Source organism: Tiliqua scincoides, chromosome 3 (genome assembly GCF_035046505.1).
Source record: "Tiliqua scincoides isolate rTilSci1 chromosome 3, rTilSci1.hap2, whole genome shotgun sequence".
NCBI lineage: Eukaryota > Metazoa > Chordata > Lepidosauria > Squamata > Scincidae > Tiliqua > Tiliqua scincoides.
In genome coordinates this window covers 214,630,590-214,650,899 of record NC_089823.1, presented here as the reverse complement: position 1 = coordinate 214,650,899, position 20,310 = coordinate 214,630,590, and the positions used below count along the sequence as shown (strand labels likewise).

The following is a 20,310-nucleotide window of genomic DNA, read 5'->3' as shown; positions in this document are numbered from 1 at the left end:
CCAATGCAGGTTAGGATTCTGCTGTCCATCTCTTTACAGGATCACAAAAGCAATATTGTATGCGACCTGATACCTACTCTCACAAATTCAAAATGCTTCAGACTTCCGTAAACTTATTTCAGTGCAACTTTACAATCACCTCTCTCCTTTCCTAGTGCTTTTCTTGCTTCAGTGTTTGGCAAATGTTTAGTTTAGACTTTACTCACATACCTAAGACTTACACAATTGCTATTAATAAACCAGTCGAATGAAGATTAAGTGTCCCTTTTACATTGGTTCATTTAATTAATTATTCTTACTTGAAAATGAAGTGGTCTCATTTGAACAGCAGCCTTATGTTCATAAACATATCCCATGCACATAATGCATCTAGTATGACTAAAGGAATCTTAGTGTATGCTTTTTGGAAGAAATACAGATCATCTAACTAGCACAGATAATCTCTAACCAGAACAGAACATTCAGATGTAAAACCAGCAATGAAAAGGGTTGCTATTAGCATGAAGGCAGCAGCTTTTCAAAAAGTGAAACATACTTCATATACAATATCCATATGTTTTAAAGGATTTTCAGCAAAATTTCAGCATAAACCTATTTGAGGTTTCAATTCAGGTAACCAGAGCAAATAATAATCCATCAAAATTGACTGGCCAGAGAGTCAGAACAGACAAAAGGAAATACTTATTCATCCAACGCAAAATTAATATGTGGAACTCCTTGCCACAGGATGTGGTAATGGAACCTGGACTAGATGAGCTTTTGGCCTGATGCAACAAGGCTCTTTTCATATGCTTATGAATTGTATTGTCAAGGAAACATGCATAAGATTGGGGTTTTATGTTTACAAATGTTTAAACAATCTCTTTAAAATGGAACGAGCCTACTTACCAGAGGTATAGGGAAATGAGTTGCATACTGCAAGTGGCGAAGGAGGTTATAGTTTGATGGAAAGATCAGCTCCCTCAGTTTTTCCCTCTTCATAGACTTTTCACTGTTCACTGAAATTCTTCTGTCTAGTATGGATATGGAGTTCAGATTCTCACAAGATTCTCCAGGCATTGGAGAAAAAATCTAAGCCATGTAAAACAAAATGTAATATTGTAAAGAGAAATATTCATTGTATGCTATGTTGTATGTCCAGTTCTATATTTATACCAACATAACTTGATTTGACCTCCCAAAAAAGTATTTTTGATGTATGGTATGGCAATGGAAAAAATGTGCTTGAAATTTCTTGAAGTGTGCAATAACTAAGCTACTTGTTTTCAACAGGTGCTCAAAAGGAAATTCACTCTTACAAGTAAACTTATGGCACTGTCTTGATCTGTAAACAATTATCAGTTTCAACAAACCTGGTTTTCAAATAAGCATGCTTTAGCATCACACCCACTCTACACATTCTGTCTACACTGCTGAAAAATAAAAGCAAAACTAATATATTACATTACTGAAACATTTTCTGAACTAGAATGCGCAAGTAGACAGGGAAAAGTGAAATGCTCCTAGTCCTGGATGTAGAATGGGGAAGTAGAGGGATGGAATCATGGTTAGAAATACAGTGGAAATACAGCTTATGTTCAGTATTCTTGCTATATTCTTGGGGTAAAGAAAGATGGCACTGCCAAAATAAAAGGTTATGTCAGGTTTGGCTGTGAACATGAAACTGTTACTTTACAAAAATAGATGGAAGAGTAAGAGGACAAGTAGATAAAGATTGTACAATGCACATTGGTGGGTGTGAATGTGCAATAGTGAACAGAAGTAAGGCAGTAGAATTTGGGAGTTCAAGAGGCAGATTAGCTTGAACCACTCCTTCCATTAAGAGCAGACACTTCTTGATAGAGTCACCAATTATGTGGAATGTCATTCACAGGGAAATCTGCCAAATATACCTTCAGACAACAAGCTACAACATAGCTTTGGGGCTAAATTCATCTGACTCATGTAAACACTGGTCTCTGACTTGCCATAGGCTATTATTGCACTGCCTGAAATATGTTCTCATAAAATTTGTTGTTTTTGACATGGTATTATTATATCTGGGTTGTTTTTTTTTTTCCTGTGGATCTTGATGTTTTGCATTTGCTTTGTTTTTAACCTTTTGGCTGTAAACCACTGGTTGTATTCTTTTTTAATAAAAAGATAAATAGATACACATTTGCAAACCAACTAAATACTTTACACAAGTCTGACATGCTTTCATTTTAAAAGTGCTTTATTTCACCTGTTGGGGAACACTCATCTGAACCATTAACTATCCAGTAGACCCCATTTCAAGAGCTCACAGAAGAGATTCAGAAAACTCTCCTTTAAGATTCTGTCACTGTGAATGCTTACAGGTTGTACTATTGCACTGTAGCTAATCATTCACATCACCTGATCAATTAAGGACAAAAAATTAATTAAGGAAAGGACAAAAAATGACAGCATCAAAGAGGCTCTGATAAAGGTTGCTCTATCATTTTAAGAACCTCTTAACACAGTGTTCTCAATAAGGAAATGAGATCATGCTTCATTGTTTATGATGTGTTCATTTTAAACACAGTGGAAGTGGTACTGAAGTGGAAACAGATAAGGCAGCTTCTGTAAATCTAAAAACATGATGTTGTTCCAAAGAGAGAAAGCTGACTATGGAGAAGAAAGGTGAAATATTTTAATACTACTTAGAGAAATTTAAAAAAAAATTGGTTAAAGTGTTTCAAATGTTGGTTCATGGTGATGTACTTAGGAAAATGAAAAAATGAATTTTTTTTTTAAAAAAGAATTTAAACCTACTGGAAATTCCGAACCAAAGTCTGTCTTAAAGTCACTCTTGTCTACGTCATCAAAAATATTAGTGGTTCCCGAGTCAACGTACATATGTTCCATTATACTATGCTCCTGATCACCGAAGAAAAAAACAAATACCAGAGTATGATGTAAGCCCTGAATGATTGGCCAGTTTAAATCATTCAGTTTAAAAAGCAGAATAAAAATCATTGATTAGGCTATAAACAGAACTAAAGACATTTACTCTATCAATATCATAACAAACAAAGTGAGCTGTTTTTTGAAGTTGCACTTATAAAATAATTCTCTCTGTAACAGGCTTGGGGAAACTGCACTTAAGGGAGCAGTGACTGCATGTGCATTGACACTTAAGAAGGCACTGACTGCATTTGCTCCCTGAAAGAGGAAATATCCCAGGAAAGATACGGGTTCAAAGTTAACGTACTTCATATAACCAGAATGTTGCATTGCTTGATCCTTATCACAGAAGGCCCTAGAACTGGATGACCCACAAACTACCATGTGTATGTTTATTCACACAAAGTTATTGCCTGTTTAACTTAATGCAGGAAGGTGGTGGGGCAAGTTCGGCCACAGTGCACACCAAACCCTGACCTTCTTTCCAGGCCTGATCTTCCTGGGTCAATGCAAACTTGCACCAGCTATAGAGCTAGCACAGGTCCAAGTTGACCCAGCAAGCCCACAAGAGCTTACCCCAGGGCAAGGAAACAAATGTTCCTGTACCCCAAGAAGGTCTCCTGAGGCTGAAGCTCCCCTACAGCAGAGCCTATGCCAAAACAACCCTGCACAGGGCGTTTCGGTGGATTGGGTAGTCTACCACTCCTGTGCATAACCTGGGCACACAAAATGTATTAGGATAATTAAAAGCACAAATATACAGCACACATAGACCTTCCTCTCATATTACAATAGTAACTTGGGAGTAGATGCACTGTAAACTCCTTCCTGAGCCAGTAGGGTAACATGAGATACCTCAGGTCATATGAGAGGGATTTCTTAATTTGCTCCTTCCCTTGCCAGCATCAACACACTTCCAGAAAACAGGGAGGAACAGCAACAACATGGTCTGCTGTCACGTTGCCTGGAGCTTCTCACATTGCCTTCATGACATGGGAAGGAGCCAATCTGCAGTTCCCATACTCCCATTATAATATCTGGAGGAAGCCATCAGGAGAGCTACAGAGGAAATGTGAATGACAAAACCCGGCATACAAATAACACACAATTATGGACATTTTTTATTAGCTCAATAGTATCAGTTTTCCTTTTTGACAAATTGAAGCAGAAAAACAATACACAAATATGGTTCTTACCTCCAGTTTTATATCTTGCTCCTTAGCATAGCGTTCATCCACATTTTCCCCAGTTGGTGAGCGCGATCTAGAGGTGGCAGTGACTGATAAGTCTCCACGCGATATTAAAGTGCACATGTAAGCATCATGGGAGAACACATCATGTCGTATAAATTCGCAGAAAAGAAGTACTAGATTCACAAATTCCATCTTCTCATATTCACTGTTTGGGTCAGCTATTGAACAAACAAGACTGAAGAAGTTAAAAAAAACCGCACACACATGAAAATCATATTAAATTTAAAATCTACTGAATAGTAATGACAAATACAAAACATCGTGGTCTTTGCTTAATCCAGACCTTCCAAAGTCAGCTCATCCTACAACACAGGTTCTATCTAAGGATAGTCAGGTTACCACAAGGTAAGGAAGAGCGACCACTAAAACCCACTGTACACGGCACCAATGTTGCCACTTTACTCTCTCACAGAACCACCTATACAAGTTCAACAGGCAACTAAAGATTACTAGATTTTATATGCATCATGTTGTACTTCATTTGCATAACATCAGCAGCTTTCATCACAAAACATTCCATAAGAAGCATTACCTGCAGCAGCAAGCAGAGTCCATCAAAACAGTCACCACAGGCAACACTTCCCAGACTTAAGAACATAAGAAGAGCCCCGCTGGATCAGGCCAAAGGCCCATCTAGTCCAGCTTCCTGTATCTCACAGTGGCCCACCAAATGCCCCAGGAAGCACACCAGATAACAAGAAGACCTGCAAGGCATTCTGGGAATTGTAGTTAAGAACATAAGAACAGCCCCACTGGATCAGGCCCTAGGCCCATCTAGTCCAGCTTCCTGTATCTCACAGTGGCCCACCAAATGCCCCAAGGAGCACACAAGACAACAGACACAACCTGCATCCCGGTGCCCTCCCCTGCCTCTGGCAATCAGAGGCACCCTGCCTTTAAAAACAAGAGCTTGCACATACCTTCTATGACTTGTAACCCTTAAAGAACTTTTCCTCCAGAAATTTGTCCAATCCCCTCTTAAAGGCATCTAGGCAAGATGCCATCACTACTTCCTGTGGCAAAGAGTTCCATGTACTAATTACACACTGGGTAAAGAAATATTTTCTTCTGTCTGTCCCAACACACAACTTTCATGGATATCCCCTGGTTCTGGTGTTATGTGAGAGGGGAAAGAGCCTCTCTCTATCTTCTCTGTCCATCCCCTGCATGATTTTGTATGATTGTAAACTTTTGTATGTTTTATGTGTGTAAACTTCCCAGCCCTGCGACACCCTGTCCCTGTCAGTCACACAACCTGAAAGTAAATGCTGATGACACAACGTACAATGTGATGACATCACTGGCACTTACTTCCTGGTTTCACAACCTCAGATGACCCTGAAATCGGCACTAAACAGGTAAGGGCATGTGGGACTCAAAAACCCGGTCAAATGATGTGCAGCACACAGAGCAGTGCCTCTGTTCTGCAGTCTGTTGCGTTGTGATTGTGCTGCTGAGCGGCTCAGCCAGCGCACCTCCCACAATGCCCCTGCGGACTTGTTGCCAGTCAACTAATAGATAAGCCACAGGTAGCGTCAATAGTTCACTTAGGGATTAATGGCCCAATCCTATCCAATTTTCCAGCCCTGGTGTGGCCATACCGGCGGGGTGTGCACTGCATCCTGTGATGGGATGGTAGTTTTTGGAGGCCCCCACAAGGTAAAGGAACATTTGTTCCCTCACCTAGGGGCTGCATTGCAGCTGCACTGGCACTAGAAAGTTGGATAGTTTTGGGCCCTAAGCGCCCTACTCATTTTGAATGGAGCTGTTCACTGAAGCAAGATCATGCTCTTACTGAAAAAATACTTTTCTTTGATCTTTAAGTGAAACGCTTTAAGTGAAACGCTTAACCAATGCCTTTTAATGGTACCTGACAGGAACCTACACCTTTCCTATATCCTCATGCTTTCAAAAATTGACTGGTATTTCACACTTTATGGCTCTCTTCTCCCTATGGAGAACTACTTTGGGCTCATACATGCGGAAGCACCATTTGTGTATACTGCCATCAGGGTCAGACTGCCAACACCTGTGGCAGTGTGCAAAATTTTCCTGTAACTGATATGCTGGCCTCTGCTCCCCCTGAGCAGTTTCCCTGAAGTGGAAAAGGAAGAGGAAAATGGAGCAGAAAAGGAAATGTAGAGAAGAGTAGCAAACCAGCCTACTTTCTTGTCCTCTACACTTCCTTCTCCACTCTGATCCCTCTTTCTTTTCCAATCCAGGGAGTTTGGGGGGGGGAGAGCAGCAGAGATAAGAGATTGGATGACGTACCCCCTACCAATCTGTTGCCTGAGGCAATTGCCCCAGTGAGCCTCATCGTTAGGCTGACCTTGACTGAAACCGCCAGGTGAGAGCTGCATATGCAGCTATTACAAATTACGTAACCATAGCAGCTTGAAAGTAGAGACACCACGATCACATATTTCACTCCTTTCCCAATTTCTAACATATAATGGACTCAAGCAGAATATAAACATTAATATTAAGCAGTAAGAATCATGATAAAAAAGTAACAAAAAACACAAAAGTAGTAGTTAACACAGTCGAAAAATATCCTCTGAAGGCCTACATTGAAGTTCTCACAGCCCATTAAAGCAGAAAGACAATTACACTGCTGGATCTTCCCACTGAATATGTTCTCTAGGTCTGACACCACAACTAGAAAGGGTCAGTTCCTTATATTTTGCATTCCACTACAAATGGAGACCCTTGAAGTCAACTTGAAGACTTGGTTCATGAAGGGAAATGCAAACCTAGAATAACTTGCTCCAACACCCATTAATTTCCAGATGTAAGAATAACTGCAGGATAACTGGAATCTAGGCTGGTAAACCGATGTCTTCATGCTTTAGGTCTGACACATTGAGAATGTTTTATTTTAGGTCTAATTTTAACTATCAGTTCTAACCCTCAGGAGAAGGCATGCTGAAAACAGTTTTCCCAAGCTTCCCAGGCAACTAAATATCTCAAAAGCTGAGCAAAGACAAAGTGAACAAGTACTTCAGCTCCCCAAACACAATGTTTTGGAAAGTTATATCCATCATGTGAAAAAAAATAAAAATCTGTTGATCAGGGAGAATGGATGGGAAAGATGGAGAGCAAGAGCGATGACAATAACGAAGCTGAACAAATTCAACAGCCGAACAAAAGGTGAAAATGTTCCATCCTGCTCTGACATGAATGAATGCTTACATAACGCAGGGGCTTGGGTGTCTAGAAACCTAAGGAGGACATTCTGAAAAACAGGAAGGCTGGACCCAGCAAGTGACGCTGAAGAAATAGATTCCTTTTCATCCAAGGTTTCTCCTTCGCCACATCTCTACAAAAATGAAAGAGAGAAGGAGAAACTAGTCAGTGTAGAACTGAAACATCAGTTATAAATACAACTATGTTTACTGTCATCAACCCGCACAGCCTGTTATCCAGAAACCCTACAGAACAGCAGCAAAAAAGCAACCTCCCCAGTATATTTGCAATAGCTCAAGTGTTCATCTCTAAATGCCTGCATGGAAAAGTAAACCATTCAGGGCACAATCCTAACCAGGTCTACTCAGAAGTAAGCCCTGTTGTGTTCAATGGGACTTACTCCCAGGAAAGTGAGGTTAGGATTGGAGCCATAATTAGTTTAGAACAGTTTCTCAGTGCTTATCCTCAGCTATATGACTCTGCATGATCCACCTATTGGAAGTACCACCGGAAGTAACTGGTGATGATGTCATTGCCAGTTACTTCTGGGTTGAGAAGCCAGATGTGACGTGACAAACACCAGTAGGAGACTCAAGGTAGAGAGGAGAACATTTTAGTGCGTAGTAAGCATGCTTCAGAGCTTTGCCCACTGAGCCAAACCTCCTACTGATTGTCATGTCATATCACTCGCCTTACCGCCAGGTAGCAGATGTCTGGGGTCCCACAAGTACTACCAGACACCACCTCAAGTACCCACTGGAGGTACCCATACCACTGGTTGAGAAACACGGGTTTAGAACAGTTTAGAATCATTTAGACTTGGCTGAGTAACATAGGTTGCCATCACTGTAGATCCCTGTCGCAAGAAAGATCCAAAGGTTGTCCTCCTCTCTGGCACACAGGACCTACATACATTGTTAGTTCCTTCTAACAGGAACTTGCCTTTTAACTTATGTTAATCTAGCATACCATGTACCACAACAATGCTATCAATGCTATTTTTGAGAGAGCGCAAGAACACACAATATCAAATCTACAATCAACCTGCATTTTACACAAGTCATGAGTTGAGTACACAAACAAAAAATATACAGGTTGGCCCTTCCTATCTGCAGGTTTGGGACCCAGACAATTGACTTACCATGGGCCCACATCTGGAGGGTGTCACTGAACCTCCTTGGACATGACCAGAAGTGCTTTCCGGTCACGTCCAGACGAATTCCAAGGTGCCTCAGAAGGCCTCCCAAAGGTTTCTGAGAGGCACATCCAGTTTTACAAAAAATCTTCTGGAAGGCCTTCTGGATGCGCACAGCCTCCCCACACCTTATAACACCTTCAGAAGGCACTTCCCATCACAACCAGAGGTAATTTGTGGGCTCTTCCACCACTGATCTCAATATCTGCAGGTTCAGTTTCCACAGGGAGTCTGGGAATGGACCCCTCATGGATACCTTGGACCAAACTGTAGTTGAAATTTGCTTAAAACCAAATATGAACTGTGTTTAAGAGCTGAACGCACAGTACAAGAGACACATAGGAACTGAGGGAACAGCATCTTCATTCTCACTTCATAAACAGAGTTAGGGCACAATCCTAACCAGGTCTACTCAGAAGTAAGTCCTATTTTGTTCAATGGGGCTTACTCTCAGGAAAGTGTGGTTAGGATTGCAGCCTAAGTTGAATTGCCTGCACTGTTTAGTATTATTTTTCTCTGTTTTGGCTATGGGGAAGTATATATACTTGAATTTGCAAATCTCTATCATGTGCAGGATGCAGGCTGACCGTATTTACCCAGACACATCAACACATCTGCTTGTCACATTATGCTCTTATGTACAACATCAAATCATGGTTCCACTATGCTGAAGGATTAATGATGCCAAGAGCAAGGCAAGAAAAATGAAGTTGAAGAATTTCAATTAAAATCCCACGTTGTTTATATTTGAAAGCTCTTCACCCTAATCCAGCTGTGAGCCCAAAGTGATTCATGAAGGGCAAGAAGGCAGAAGCAAGTACTTTTTCAATATTTTTTGGCCCATACCTTAGTTAAGAACATAAGAACATAAGAACAGCCCCACTGGATCAGGCCATAGGCCCACCTAGTCCAGCTTCCTGTATCTCACAGCGGCCCACCAAATGCCCCAGGGAGCACACCAGATAACAAGAGACCTTATCCTGGTGCCCTCCCTTGCATCTGGCATTCTGACATAACCCATTCCTAAAATCAGGAGGTTGCGCATACACATCATGGCTTGTACCCCATAATGGATTTTTCCTCCAGAAACTTGTCCAATCCCCTTTTAAAGGTGTCTAGGCTAGACGCCATCACCACTTCCTGTGGCAAGGAGTTCCACAGACTGACCACACGCTGAGTAAAGAAATATTTTCTTTTGTCTGTCCTAACCCGCCCAACACTCAATTTTAGTGGATGTCCCCTGGTTCTGGTATTATGTGAGAGTGTAAAGAGCATCTCCCTATCCACTCTGTCCATCCCCTGCATAATTTTGTATGTCTCAATCATGTCCCCCCTCAGGCGTCTCTTTTCTAGGCTGAAGAGGCCTAAACACCATAGCCTTTCCTCATAAGGAAGGTGCCCCAACCCAGTAACCATCTTAGTTGCTCTCTTTTGCACCTTTTCCATCTCCACTATGTACTTTTTGAGATGTGGCGACCAGAACAGGATGCAATACTCCAGGTGTGGCCTTACCATCGATTTGTACAACAGCATTATAATACTAGCCGTTTTGTTTTCAATACCCTTCCTAATGATCCCAAGCATAGAATTGGCCTTCTTCACTGCCGCCGCACATTGGGTCGACACTTTCATCGACCTGTCCACCACCACCCCAAGATCTCTCTCCTGATCTGTCACAGACAGCTCAGAACCCATCAGCCTATATCTAAAGTTTTGATTTTTTGCCCCAATGTGCATGACTTTACACTTACTGACATTGAAGCGCATCTGCCATTTTGCTGCCCATTCTGCCAGTCTGGAGAGATCCTTCTGGAGCTCCTCACAATCACTTCACAATAGCAGTTGCCTGCTATTTGAGCGACAAACATGTGAGGTCAGCAGGGCTCACCCCATCCATGAAGCCAGCTGAAACGCCTGACTCAGGCAGATTAGCAAACGACACTCATCTCTAGTCTACTGGCCCCCAAGTTATTAGTTCCTCTCCTCATCTCTAGATGCAAAGAGGAAGAGAGAAATGGAAAGGAAGAAGTGTAGAGTGGCATAATGGATTACATTTTTTCCAACATTCTAGTCCACCACACTCATCTACCCCAGGCTTCCTCTTTCACTCGTTTCTTCTTGTTGAATCCAGGAAGTAGGAGTACCAGCTGTGGTAACAGCTAGTGCACTACCTCAGGGACCACAATATCTTGGACCAGTCCTGGAGGTTTGTTAATAATACTCCAACTGCTAACTTTATGTGAGCAAACAGGCAGTTCAGGAAAATCAGTGCATGTAATTGGGCTCTCTGGATCTCAAAAATTGCACTATGGATGATCAACTATGCTTTAACCTGTAGACTACTTTGAGGCTAATAAGTAACCAAAAAGTAGCACAGAAATGATGCAATAAAAAACAAGCCAAGAATTTATTGACAAACAACTTGCTTCTAAAAAAGAATACAGTGCATAAGCCGACAATGCAGCCAATTTTCTCTTCATTCAAATTCTGTTTCCTCCCCACTGTACTCATACCATAAGTCAACTTACTTCTGCCTCAATTTCAGCTTGTCTCTTCTCCAATAGTTTAGCCACTGCCATCGCTCTGTGCTTACCAGTTCTTTTACTGCTCACAGCCCATTCACAAAGCAAGGTTACCACAGCCTCATCATTAGGAGCAACCTGTTCAATCAGAGACAAATCAAATCAGTTTTTTAAAACTTATTCTGTATAAGAGGACTCATTTCACATTCGATTTGCAAATTCATGCAACAATATCTGCAAAGATCTTAAAGCAGACCTCCAGCTTTTATTTCTACTACTAGAAGCATAGTAGTAGAGAACGGCTTCCCCATCCCTTCTTGTCACTACATCTTGAATTTGCACAACATATTTACTTAAATGTAAAACCAGACAACATAGGCATTGATATCATAGGCCTGAGAATTTGAGGGTTTGAAAAACTTTTTTTCTAAACTTATTATGGTTTTATATGAACTTGGGATGCTGATTCCAAAAATGGCATCGGTTTTGCCCCATCACTTCTAGTTTTGGAGATATGGCAGTGGACATGTACTAAAGCAAAAAAGTATTGGATACAGATACATGCACAGATACATTTGCTTTTAAGAACAAATGTGCAAATGAAACCTAGTCTTTTTGCTGGGTAAGTTAGATGAGTGTGCAGGAAAAACTATTTGAAATTTTATTTGATATATGATATGATATATATGATCATTTGATATAATAATAATATAATAATATACAGTATTTATATACCGCCTTTCTTGGTCTTTATTCAAGACTTTATTCAAGGCGGTTTACACAGTCAGGCTTATTAAATCCACGCAGGGATTTTTACAAATTGAAAGAAGGTTCTCTCTTTCAAGAACCACCACATTCAAGGTGTTACACTCCGATCTGGTTTAACCTTCTGGCCTCCATCCTCCCACGCTCCGAGCGGATGGAACAGCTCAGCTGCAGCTTGCCAGCTGCTTCAAGGTCGCACGGTGCCGGTGGCCTCGAACTGGCGACCTTGTGGATGTTAATCTTCAGGCAAATGGAGGCTCTACCCTCTAGACCAGATCTCCTGCCCATGTGATATGTGATATGATTTGAAACTATGGGATATATATGTGCAGCTAGAATACTTTATGCACAATATTTGCAAATTAATATTGGAAAAGATTAGACCCTTGTCACAGACAGATCACTTCATGGTGGGGATTAGGCTTTTTGACCCCCTTTCATCCACAAATGGTCTGCTCCCAGAAGCCAATGATCTGGAAGGTTTCCTGAGGGCCCCAGAGCATGGGGGTGTTTCTACTGCCAAGGTCAATGACTCATTTGAAGCTCTGATCTAGAATCAGGAAATGAGTAGGGTTATGGGTCAAATCATTCCTGACAGGCCTCTGCCATGTTGTAGAGCCAAGCTGGTTTTCAGCTTTACTGAGGAACTACAGGTCCAGCCTATTTATACATGGATTTTTTTATACATGGATTTGACTCAGCACGAATGGCCCCTGCAAATGAGAAAGAATGTGCTGATCCCTGGAGAAGGGGAAAAATGCATCCCTTTAAAATCAGTTTTAAAAACTGAACAGTCCTTTAACAACAGCCTCCTTAATGAGAGAGAGAGAGGGCAGCAGGTTAACAATCCATCAATCCTTCTCTCTCCTTCTGACCCCTCCCTTCTCCTTTCCCACACATGAAAAAAATGTGATCATTTTGCATTGGTGAAGGTAGGTGCTGAGTGAAGTGCTGATGGATTGTCTTCTTAATGACTCTTTAAGTCATTCTTAGAGTCAAAAGGTCAGCAAGGCTGTTTTTCAATCACTGGAGCAAAGAAACTTTGTTTTTTAAATTGATTTGCTATAGTTTTTTTTTTTTTTATCCAGGTGAGTGCTTGGAACAGAACCCACTGAATAATTAGTGAATAATTAGTCTCAACCTGTACAGGCAATGAAATGACAGGGTAGAAATCTTAAGTAACAATGGAGAAAAACTCATGATGGGTCTGACTAGACACAGGCAAGAGCTCATCTTAGAACCTACTCAGTGGCAGCGAAGAAAGCTTTTTTCTCTGCCACCTTCACATCTGAGGAGAGCTATCAGGTTGAGCTTTCCAGTGTGCAAGGCCTGCTCCATCTGAACCCCACCAATGGGTGAAAGTGTACAGTTGCTCTTTGTGTTGAATTTGCTAGACACCTGGCAAATAAAATTGCTCACATCCACCATGACTTGGAGTCCAATCCATTGAAGTCACTCTGGTATCTTTTGGTTCAGTAGTTTTGGATTCTTTACTGCTTTTACAGCCCAAGAATGTGGGCAGGGTCCTTTGGAGTGTGAAATAATCTGCATGCCCACTTCAGCCTTGCCCAGCTTGGTTTATAAGATCTGCCCGGGAGAGGTTAGCCAAGTAGGTGGCCAATTTAACTTTAAGGGAAGGTTGCCAAGCAGCAGCAGAAGGTGGGCTGTGGGAGTAAGGGGTGGTTCCTTTCCCACTTTTGGCATTGACTGCAGTGAGGATCACACAAACACTATACTAGTAAAAACCAGGCTTTCCTGTTTGTTTTTATATTATAATTTCGCATAATACTATTATACAAACTTATAATAAAATATAAAAACAATATGTACTATAATATAAATATAAATACTATACTATAATTTATATTATAGTGCATTTTGTTAGCCACCTTGGGCACCCACAGTGTAAAGGAAAAGCAGTATAACAGCATTAAATAAAGAAGCTGAAAAGAGTGGGGATGCTGGCAAGTGGGGGTAATCCAGATCAGTTCAGCCAGGGTCCAAATACAGTTTTCATCCATTTGGAAATGTTGGAGGGAAAGTTAAGCGCACCCACGACCTGTGGAGCTTCACCATTGGGCACAGGAGAGTGAGCACGGCTGCCCTAGGATTCCTTGATGGTTTGGTCATACAAGCCAATCTGCCTTAAGCTGACCAGTTACTAAATGAGCCCCAGGATGGAGAACGATTCATGTCATTTGCTGCCCTATTTCTCTACCTCCCAGACTTTTCCGTTTATGGACTAGGTCAGCAGTTAAGATATCAATAACAGCATGGTCACCACAGCCTTTATTAGCTATGGCTTGAGATTATGCAGAGCTCATTGAGTTGTCCTATCCATTCCTTTCTGACTCCTCTCATCACTGTAGACATACATCACACTGCAGATGCTGCCTATTGGTCTTCAGCTATCTGTCTATATAATCCTGACCCACAACCATATCTCACATCAACAGACATTTAACTGTTATAGTTAAGTACTTGCTCTAGGGACAAGCCTTAGTTGGGCCCTATACTCAATTCCACCAAGATAGTGACAGAACAACGGATATCCCCCACATGACCACCACTTCCTCTTCTTTCTATTACTAGTACAAAGCCGGTTCCTGGAAAACTACGTATTTCCTTTCTGAAAAATCAAAAAGTAATTAAGCAGTTCCAAAACTCTGAAGGGTTATAATGGCTGGAAAGATCTATTAGTTTCACTGCCGGGGGCTGATCTCTATGTACACTGTATTGAGCACTTGAAATCAACTCTAACATTTCAAATAAGTGACACAGCTTGTAACTGGAACAGTCATGAAGCCAATGGCAGCTTCCCAGACTAAATAGCAGCATCAGAGGGGGCAATTTTCGTTAGGGCCAGAGTGCAAGTGGAAAAAGGTTACTCTTGCTCCTTGTGGCTGCTGCTCACAGGGAAAAACATATCTGGCCAAATTTCATGCGCAACAACTTGTAAACTCTCAGAACACTCAGACTTATAGGTCAGTTTGGAGTTAAGGAAATCCACTTTGTTACATAAGTCGTGTTTTCTTTTTCTGGTTATTTGGCTATAGTTTTTGATAGGACAGAGATATTTCAATGTGGTTTCTGCATTAAATTACACATCGAATGATATACAACATGATTATATTATTCCTAAAAACCACGATTTCCACAATTTGGGTCACTAGTAGTGTCGCATACCCCTGAGTATGTCACCTTACTAACACCTTACTGGTCCCATGCTGTATCATAACAACATCTCATTGGTTCTTCAAATAATCAATCTCATTGATCTGTTTTGAGTTAAGGAAATGTACTTTTTGTGACATAAGACAATTATATTTTTGCTTTCTGGTTTTTTGGCCATAACTTTAGATGCTGGTATTAATCCTAATAACTGCAATTTTGGTCACTTGTAGCATTTCTCCCCCCCTCCCCAACAGGGTGGCATCTGGAGCAGCTCTACCCCCACTAGCTACACCACTGACTAGACCTGCTACATGCTCAGCCCTGCTCCTCCCTTGCTTGATAATAAGCCTGGGAAATTAAATTTGGTTAGACAGTAGGTCAAACAACAAACAGCAAAGGTCAGCTTTCATAAAGCAAAACCCAGCTAACAATTCTTAAAGAAATAGCAACTGTGACTTTTGACATTTGATGTGCGAGTGTTTACACAAGTTCAGTTTAAAATGCAATTAAAAAGGGAACACAAGATAGCATTTGAACACTTGGTCATCAATTAATACTGCCATATATTTTACAACAAATACTAACAACCACATCAAAAACATTTGCCATTTTTTAACCTGAATGTAATCAAGTGACTTTTTAATGGAAGGATTGCTTGGTTATCTTTAGAGATACAATTCCTCCATACTTGGCACCCTTCACAGACCTTTAAGAGCTAGGGTTCCCAACCTGTGGTCCACAGACCACTGGTGGTCCTCAGCGCCCCCCCCCCCCCGGTAGTCCATGACGTCTCTGGTGAAAAAAGAAAAAAAAATGCCCTTCCAGGCAGAAAAAAGCCTCTGCATCACCAGCAGCCTCTCCATCTAATCAGAGCATAGCCTCTCCGTCTCCTGCCTCCCCCCTCTACCTCCCTTCCCTCCTTGTTTGTGAGTGCCCAGACACACAAAAAAGTGAAGCACAGGTTCCTTGTAAGGTGCGCATGCATTTGTGCAGCCTCGTGGCTCAGCTGCATGCAAATGAGAGGTGCCCTGCCTCCACTGCCTCCAGCCCACTGCCTCTATTCCTTGACCCTGTGCCTTGAGGTGAGCCCTGGCAGCCTGGTTTCTCAGGAGTCAGATCAGGACTCCAGCCAGCCTGGGAAGTCCCTTTAGTGGATGGGGGAGGGGGCCTGAGGAGGAGGGCCTGAGGGGGGAAGAGGAGAGGGGCCTGAGGAGGAGGAGGAATGGGAGTAATGCGGAAGAGGAGGAGGAGCAGGCTCCCAAAGGCATCGCTGGGTGGTTGGCTGGCTGGCTGGGGGGCTTTCCCTGGGAGTGGGTTTCTCTGGATGTGATTTCCCTGGGAGTGCAGACTCCAGCTGGCCAGGGAACACAGAAGAGAGTTGGAGGCAGTGTGGCAGCAGGAGAGGGGAGAAACAATATGCTCAACCCCCAGCCCTGGTACCCCTCCCCAGTTGGCAGGATTGGGCCCCCTGGATGTGCTCTTCTAACGCCCAGGGGTGGAGCAAGGGATCCAGGCAACCAGGTTTTTGCACCCCTTTTGGACAGGGAAACAGGCAGCATCTGTGATGCCTTACTGCAAGCTGCCCACCTGGGGAGAAGCAATTCCAGAAGTTGCAAAACAGGCACCACCGTAGCGAAGTACAGCAGGTGTAACCCCTGACTTTTCCTCCTCAGAGAGCAGCAGCAGCTTTGTCCATGGGGAGCCCTCCCCCACCCCACACTTTGTCAGTTCCCCTATCTCCTCAGATTGCAATCCTATGCATGCTTACCTTGGAGTAAGCCCCATTGACTATGATGGGACTTACTTCTGAGTAGACATGCCTAGAAAGGGGCTGTTAGTCACACTGTGGCTGCGATGGACTTTTCCAGAAATTTCTCCAATCCCCTTTTAAAGGCATCTAGTCTCGACACCATCATCACATTTTGGGGCAAGGAGTTCCACAGACTAATGGCAGAGTAGGCAGTTGTTGTTTTGTGGCTGCATCCTACCTATAGGCTTGCTCACACTCTCTTAGCTCCAACCAAAGTAGTCCACAGCTAGAGCATGACAGTAATTAGAACAGGAAGTGAAGAGAGGCTTTTTTTTCCCCCCTAAAGACCTTGCAGTGCACACCAAAAGGACTTTTCTTCCTGAGACATGCAGCAGCCATTCTGAGATGTCCCTCGGAGCTGGTGCTTCTCCTTCAGGACCGACCTGCCTAAATTGTGCTGAACACTTTCCTAAGGACTCTGGACTCACAAGTGGGGGGAGCAGGGCCAGGGCTGTGTAGGGATGCTTGTGCTTTCTGTTGGTTCAATTAACTACCTTGCATGACTTGTCTATAATCCCCTTGTGCTTACCCTCTCCCTCTTTGAGGTGTTTTTCCACACTTAAAAGAGGCAAGGGCTGTGCGTAATGTGGGGGAAAAGAGACTGGATTGATTTGGGTGGGTGTGAAAACCTCTGAGTTGGGGGGGAAATTATTTTGTGTTCCATGTAAATCCAAGACTTTCACAGCTAGTGAAGCAAATGCAAGCACAACCATCACATTAATTATTAAATAATCTTCTTATGTATTACAAATTTAATTGTATTTTTTGTGTGCGAGGATGGGGGGTTGCATGTGGTCCCCGCCATTTGCAAATTTTGCCTTCGTGGTCCCTGAGCTCCTAAAGGTTGGGAACCACTGTTTTAGAGTCTAACATTAATGAACAAAACACATGCTGTTTGAAACTGAAGAAGAGCAAGCAGCTGGTTCTCTTTCTAAATGAGTCAGATTTGTTGAAGGCTGTGCAGCTGCCAGCCCCACTACAGGACTCCATCCCAATTCTATTAGAACAGAAAAAAATAAGCTAACTTGATATATCTAAACTGCTGGCAGAAAAGGGGAAAAAAAGTTATTGCAGCTGCAATCCGAGACTGCCATATGCCTGTTTAGCGAGTAAAGTGCGAACAGTCAAAGGTGTTTTCAAAGTTGTTCCTTCAGGCAGTCACCCAGCTGAACAGGCAAGCCAATTTTAACAATGCAAGAATGGATTTCCTATCTGATAGAACAATTTTCCAGGGTAAAAAAGTTCCAACTGGCAGTGCCAATCCTGCAGAATCAACCTGGAGTCTCCAAGAATCAGCATTAATCTCCAGGTGATTTCTGAAATCAATCCTGGAGATTTTAACAGCATTTCCAATAATTTCCAATATTACATCATGTTCATTAAAAAAGTAATAGTGATAAAAAATTACTATTCATGTTCATTAAAAAAATAGGAATAGTTTCAGTTAGATTTGGAAACAAACACATAAATGTAAGCTTCACCCCCCCCCCAACCCAGCCCCCATGAGCCAATACTGGTTGGTTGCAACTATGTACAATAGGCACAAAATAACCTTGACATTTTACATCCTATAAAATGCATACAAAGGCTGACTTAATAAGGAGAGTACTTAACGACTCCGTGAGAGAAAGAATAGTTCTGGAAAGCCTCATGCAGTCTGCTGGGAGAACCTTTATTCAGAAGGGGAAAAATATCTTTGAATTCCACTATATTGGGTAATTTGAGCAATCTAATTTTCCATTTGGGGGTGCGGTGCTCTGTGGTTTCTGGGTGATGCCAAGTATCTAGAATAATTTGAATCTGGATTCTGACTCAGTTATGAGACTTTGCCTACCAAGGCTGCCTATTCTCCAGAAATCGAACAAGGGGAATGTTGGTGCTGGTGTTTCTACTGATGCTGCTGATGCTTCTTGATTTCTCAATAGATTTTGATACCATAATATCTTCTTGACCACATGGCTGAGGTGGGACTTAAAAGAACTGTGTTGCAATGGTTCTAGGTGATGCTGGGGTACGATGGTTCTAGGTGATGCTCAACATCTTGCCTATTGGAAAGAAATATGCTTTCTCAAGGGAGGGGGGGAGAGAAGAGGTGCCCAGGCCAGAGAGATAACATGACCTCTCATAGAGACTAGAACTGGCATGAGAATTTTATTACTATTACTGAGAATTTTATTGTAAGTTGCCTTGGGGACCGCTTCGAAGCTAGAGACACGACATACAAACCTGGATAAAGTATACCAGGACATGAAGGGCACTGTTGTCTTTGATGGCTCCACATCAGACCCCTTTGACATCCGAAGCGGCGTGAAGCAGGGCTGTGTTCTTGCACCAACCTTGTTTGGGATCTTCTTCGCTGTCCTGCTGAAGCAGGCCTTTGGAACTACAACAGAAGGCATCTATCTCCGGACCAGATCAGATGGAGGTCTTCAACCTCTCCAGACTGAGAGCAAAGTCCAAAGTCCAGCTGAAATGTCTGCGCGACTTCCTCTTTGCCAATGATGCAGCTATCACTACCACTCTGCCAAAGATCTCCAGCAGCTCATGGATCGTTTTAGCAAGGCCTGCCAAGATTTTGGACTGACAATCAGCCTGAAGAAAACACAGGTCATGGTTCAGGCTGTGGACTCACCTCCCTGCATTACAATCTCTGCACATGAACTGGAGGTTGTCCATGACTTTGTGTACCTTGGCTCAACGATCTCCGACACTGTTTCTCTCGATACCGAGCTAAACAAACGCATCGGCAAAGCAGCTACCACGTTTTCCAGACTCACAAAGAGAGTCTGGTCCAACAAGAAGCTGACGGAACATACCAAGATCCAGGTCTACAGAGCTTGCGTCCTGAGTACACTTCTGTACTGCAGCGAGTCATGGACTCTTCACTCACAACAGGAGAGGAAACTGAATGCTTTCCACATGCGCTGCCTCCGACGTATTCTCGGCATCACTTGGCGGGACAAAGTTCCAAACAACACAGTCCTGGAATTTGCTGGAATCCCTAGCATGTATGCACTACTGAAACAGAGACGCCTGCATTGGCTCGGTCATGTCGTGAGAATGGATGATGGCCAGATACCAAAGGATCTCCTCTATCAAGAACTTGTGCAAGGAAAGCGCCCTACAGGTAGACCACAGCTGTGATACAAGGACATCTGCAAGAGGGATCTGAAGGCCTTAGGAGTGGACCTCAACAAGTGGGAAACCCTGGCCTCTGAGCGGCCCGCTTGGAGGCAGGCTGTGCAACATGGCCTTTCCCAGTTTGAAGAGACACTTGGCCAACAGTCTGAGGCTAAGAGGCAAAGAAGGAAGGCCCATAGCCAAGGAGACAGACCAGGGACAGACTGCACTTGCTCCCAGTGTGGAAGGGATTGTCACTCCTGAATCGGCCTTTTCAGCCATACTAGACGCTGTTCCAGAACCACCTTTCATAGCGCGATACCAGTCTTTCGAGACTGAAGACTGCCAACAACTAAAGTATACCAAAGCATTCTATCT

At 42.7% G+C, this 20,310-nt stretch overlaps 1 protein-coding gene across 1 annotated transcript in view; it reads right to left on the bottom strand.

Annotated features, from left to right (window-relative positions):
• MED12L (mediator complex subunit 12L) overlaps window positions 1–20,310 on the bottom strand; it is a 208,277-nt gene that overhangs the window by 153,283 nt on the left and 34,684 nt on the right. The window contains exons 11-15 of the mRNA XM_066622573.1: window positions 11,070–11,201; window positions 7,353–7,479; window positions 4,104–4,318; window positions 2,776–2,880; window positions 889–1,071 (exon numbers count right to left, since the gene is read on the bottom strand). Of these exons, the coding sequence (XP_066478670.1) occupies window positions 889–1,071; window positions 2,776–2,880; window positions 4,104–4,318; window positions 7,353–7,479; window positions 11,070–11,201 (762 nt within the window). The remainder of the gene's footprint in view (window positions 1–888; window positions 1,072–2,775; window positions 2,881–4,103; window positions 4,319–7,352; window positions 7,480–11,069; window positions 11,202–20,310) is intronic.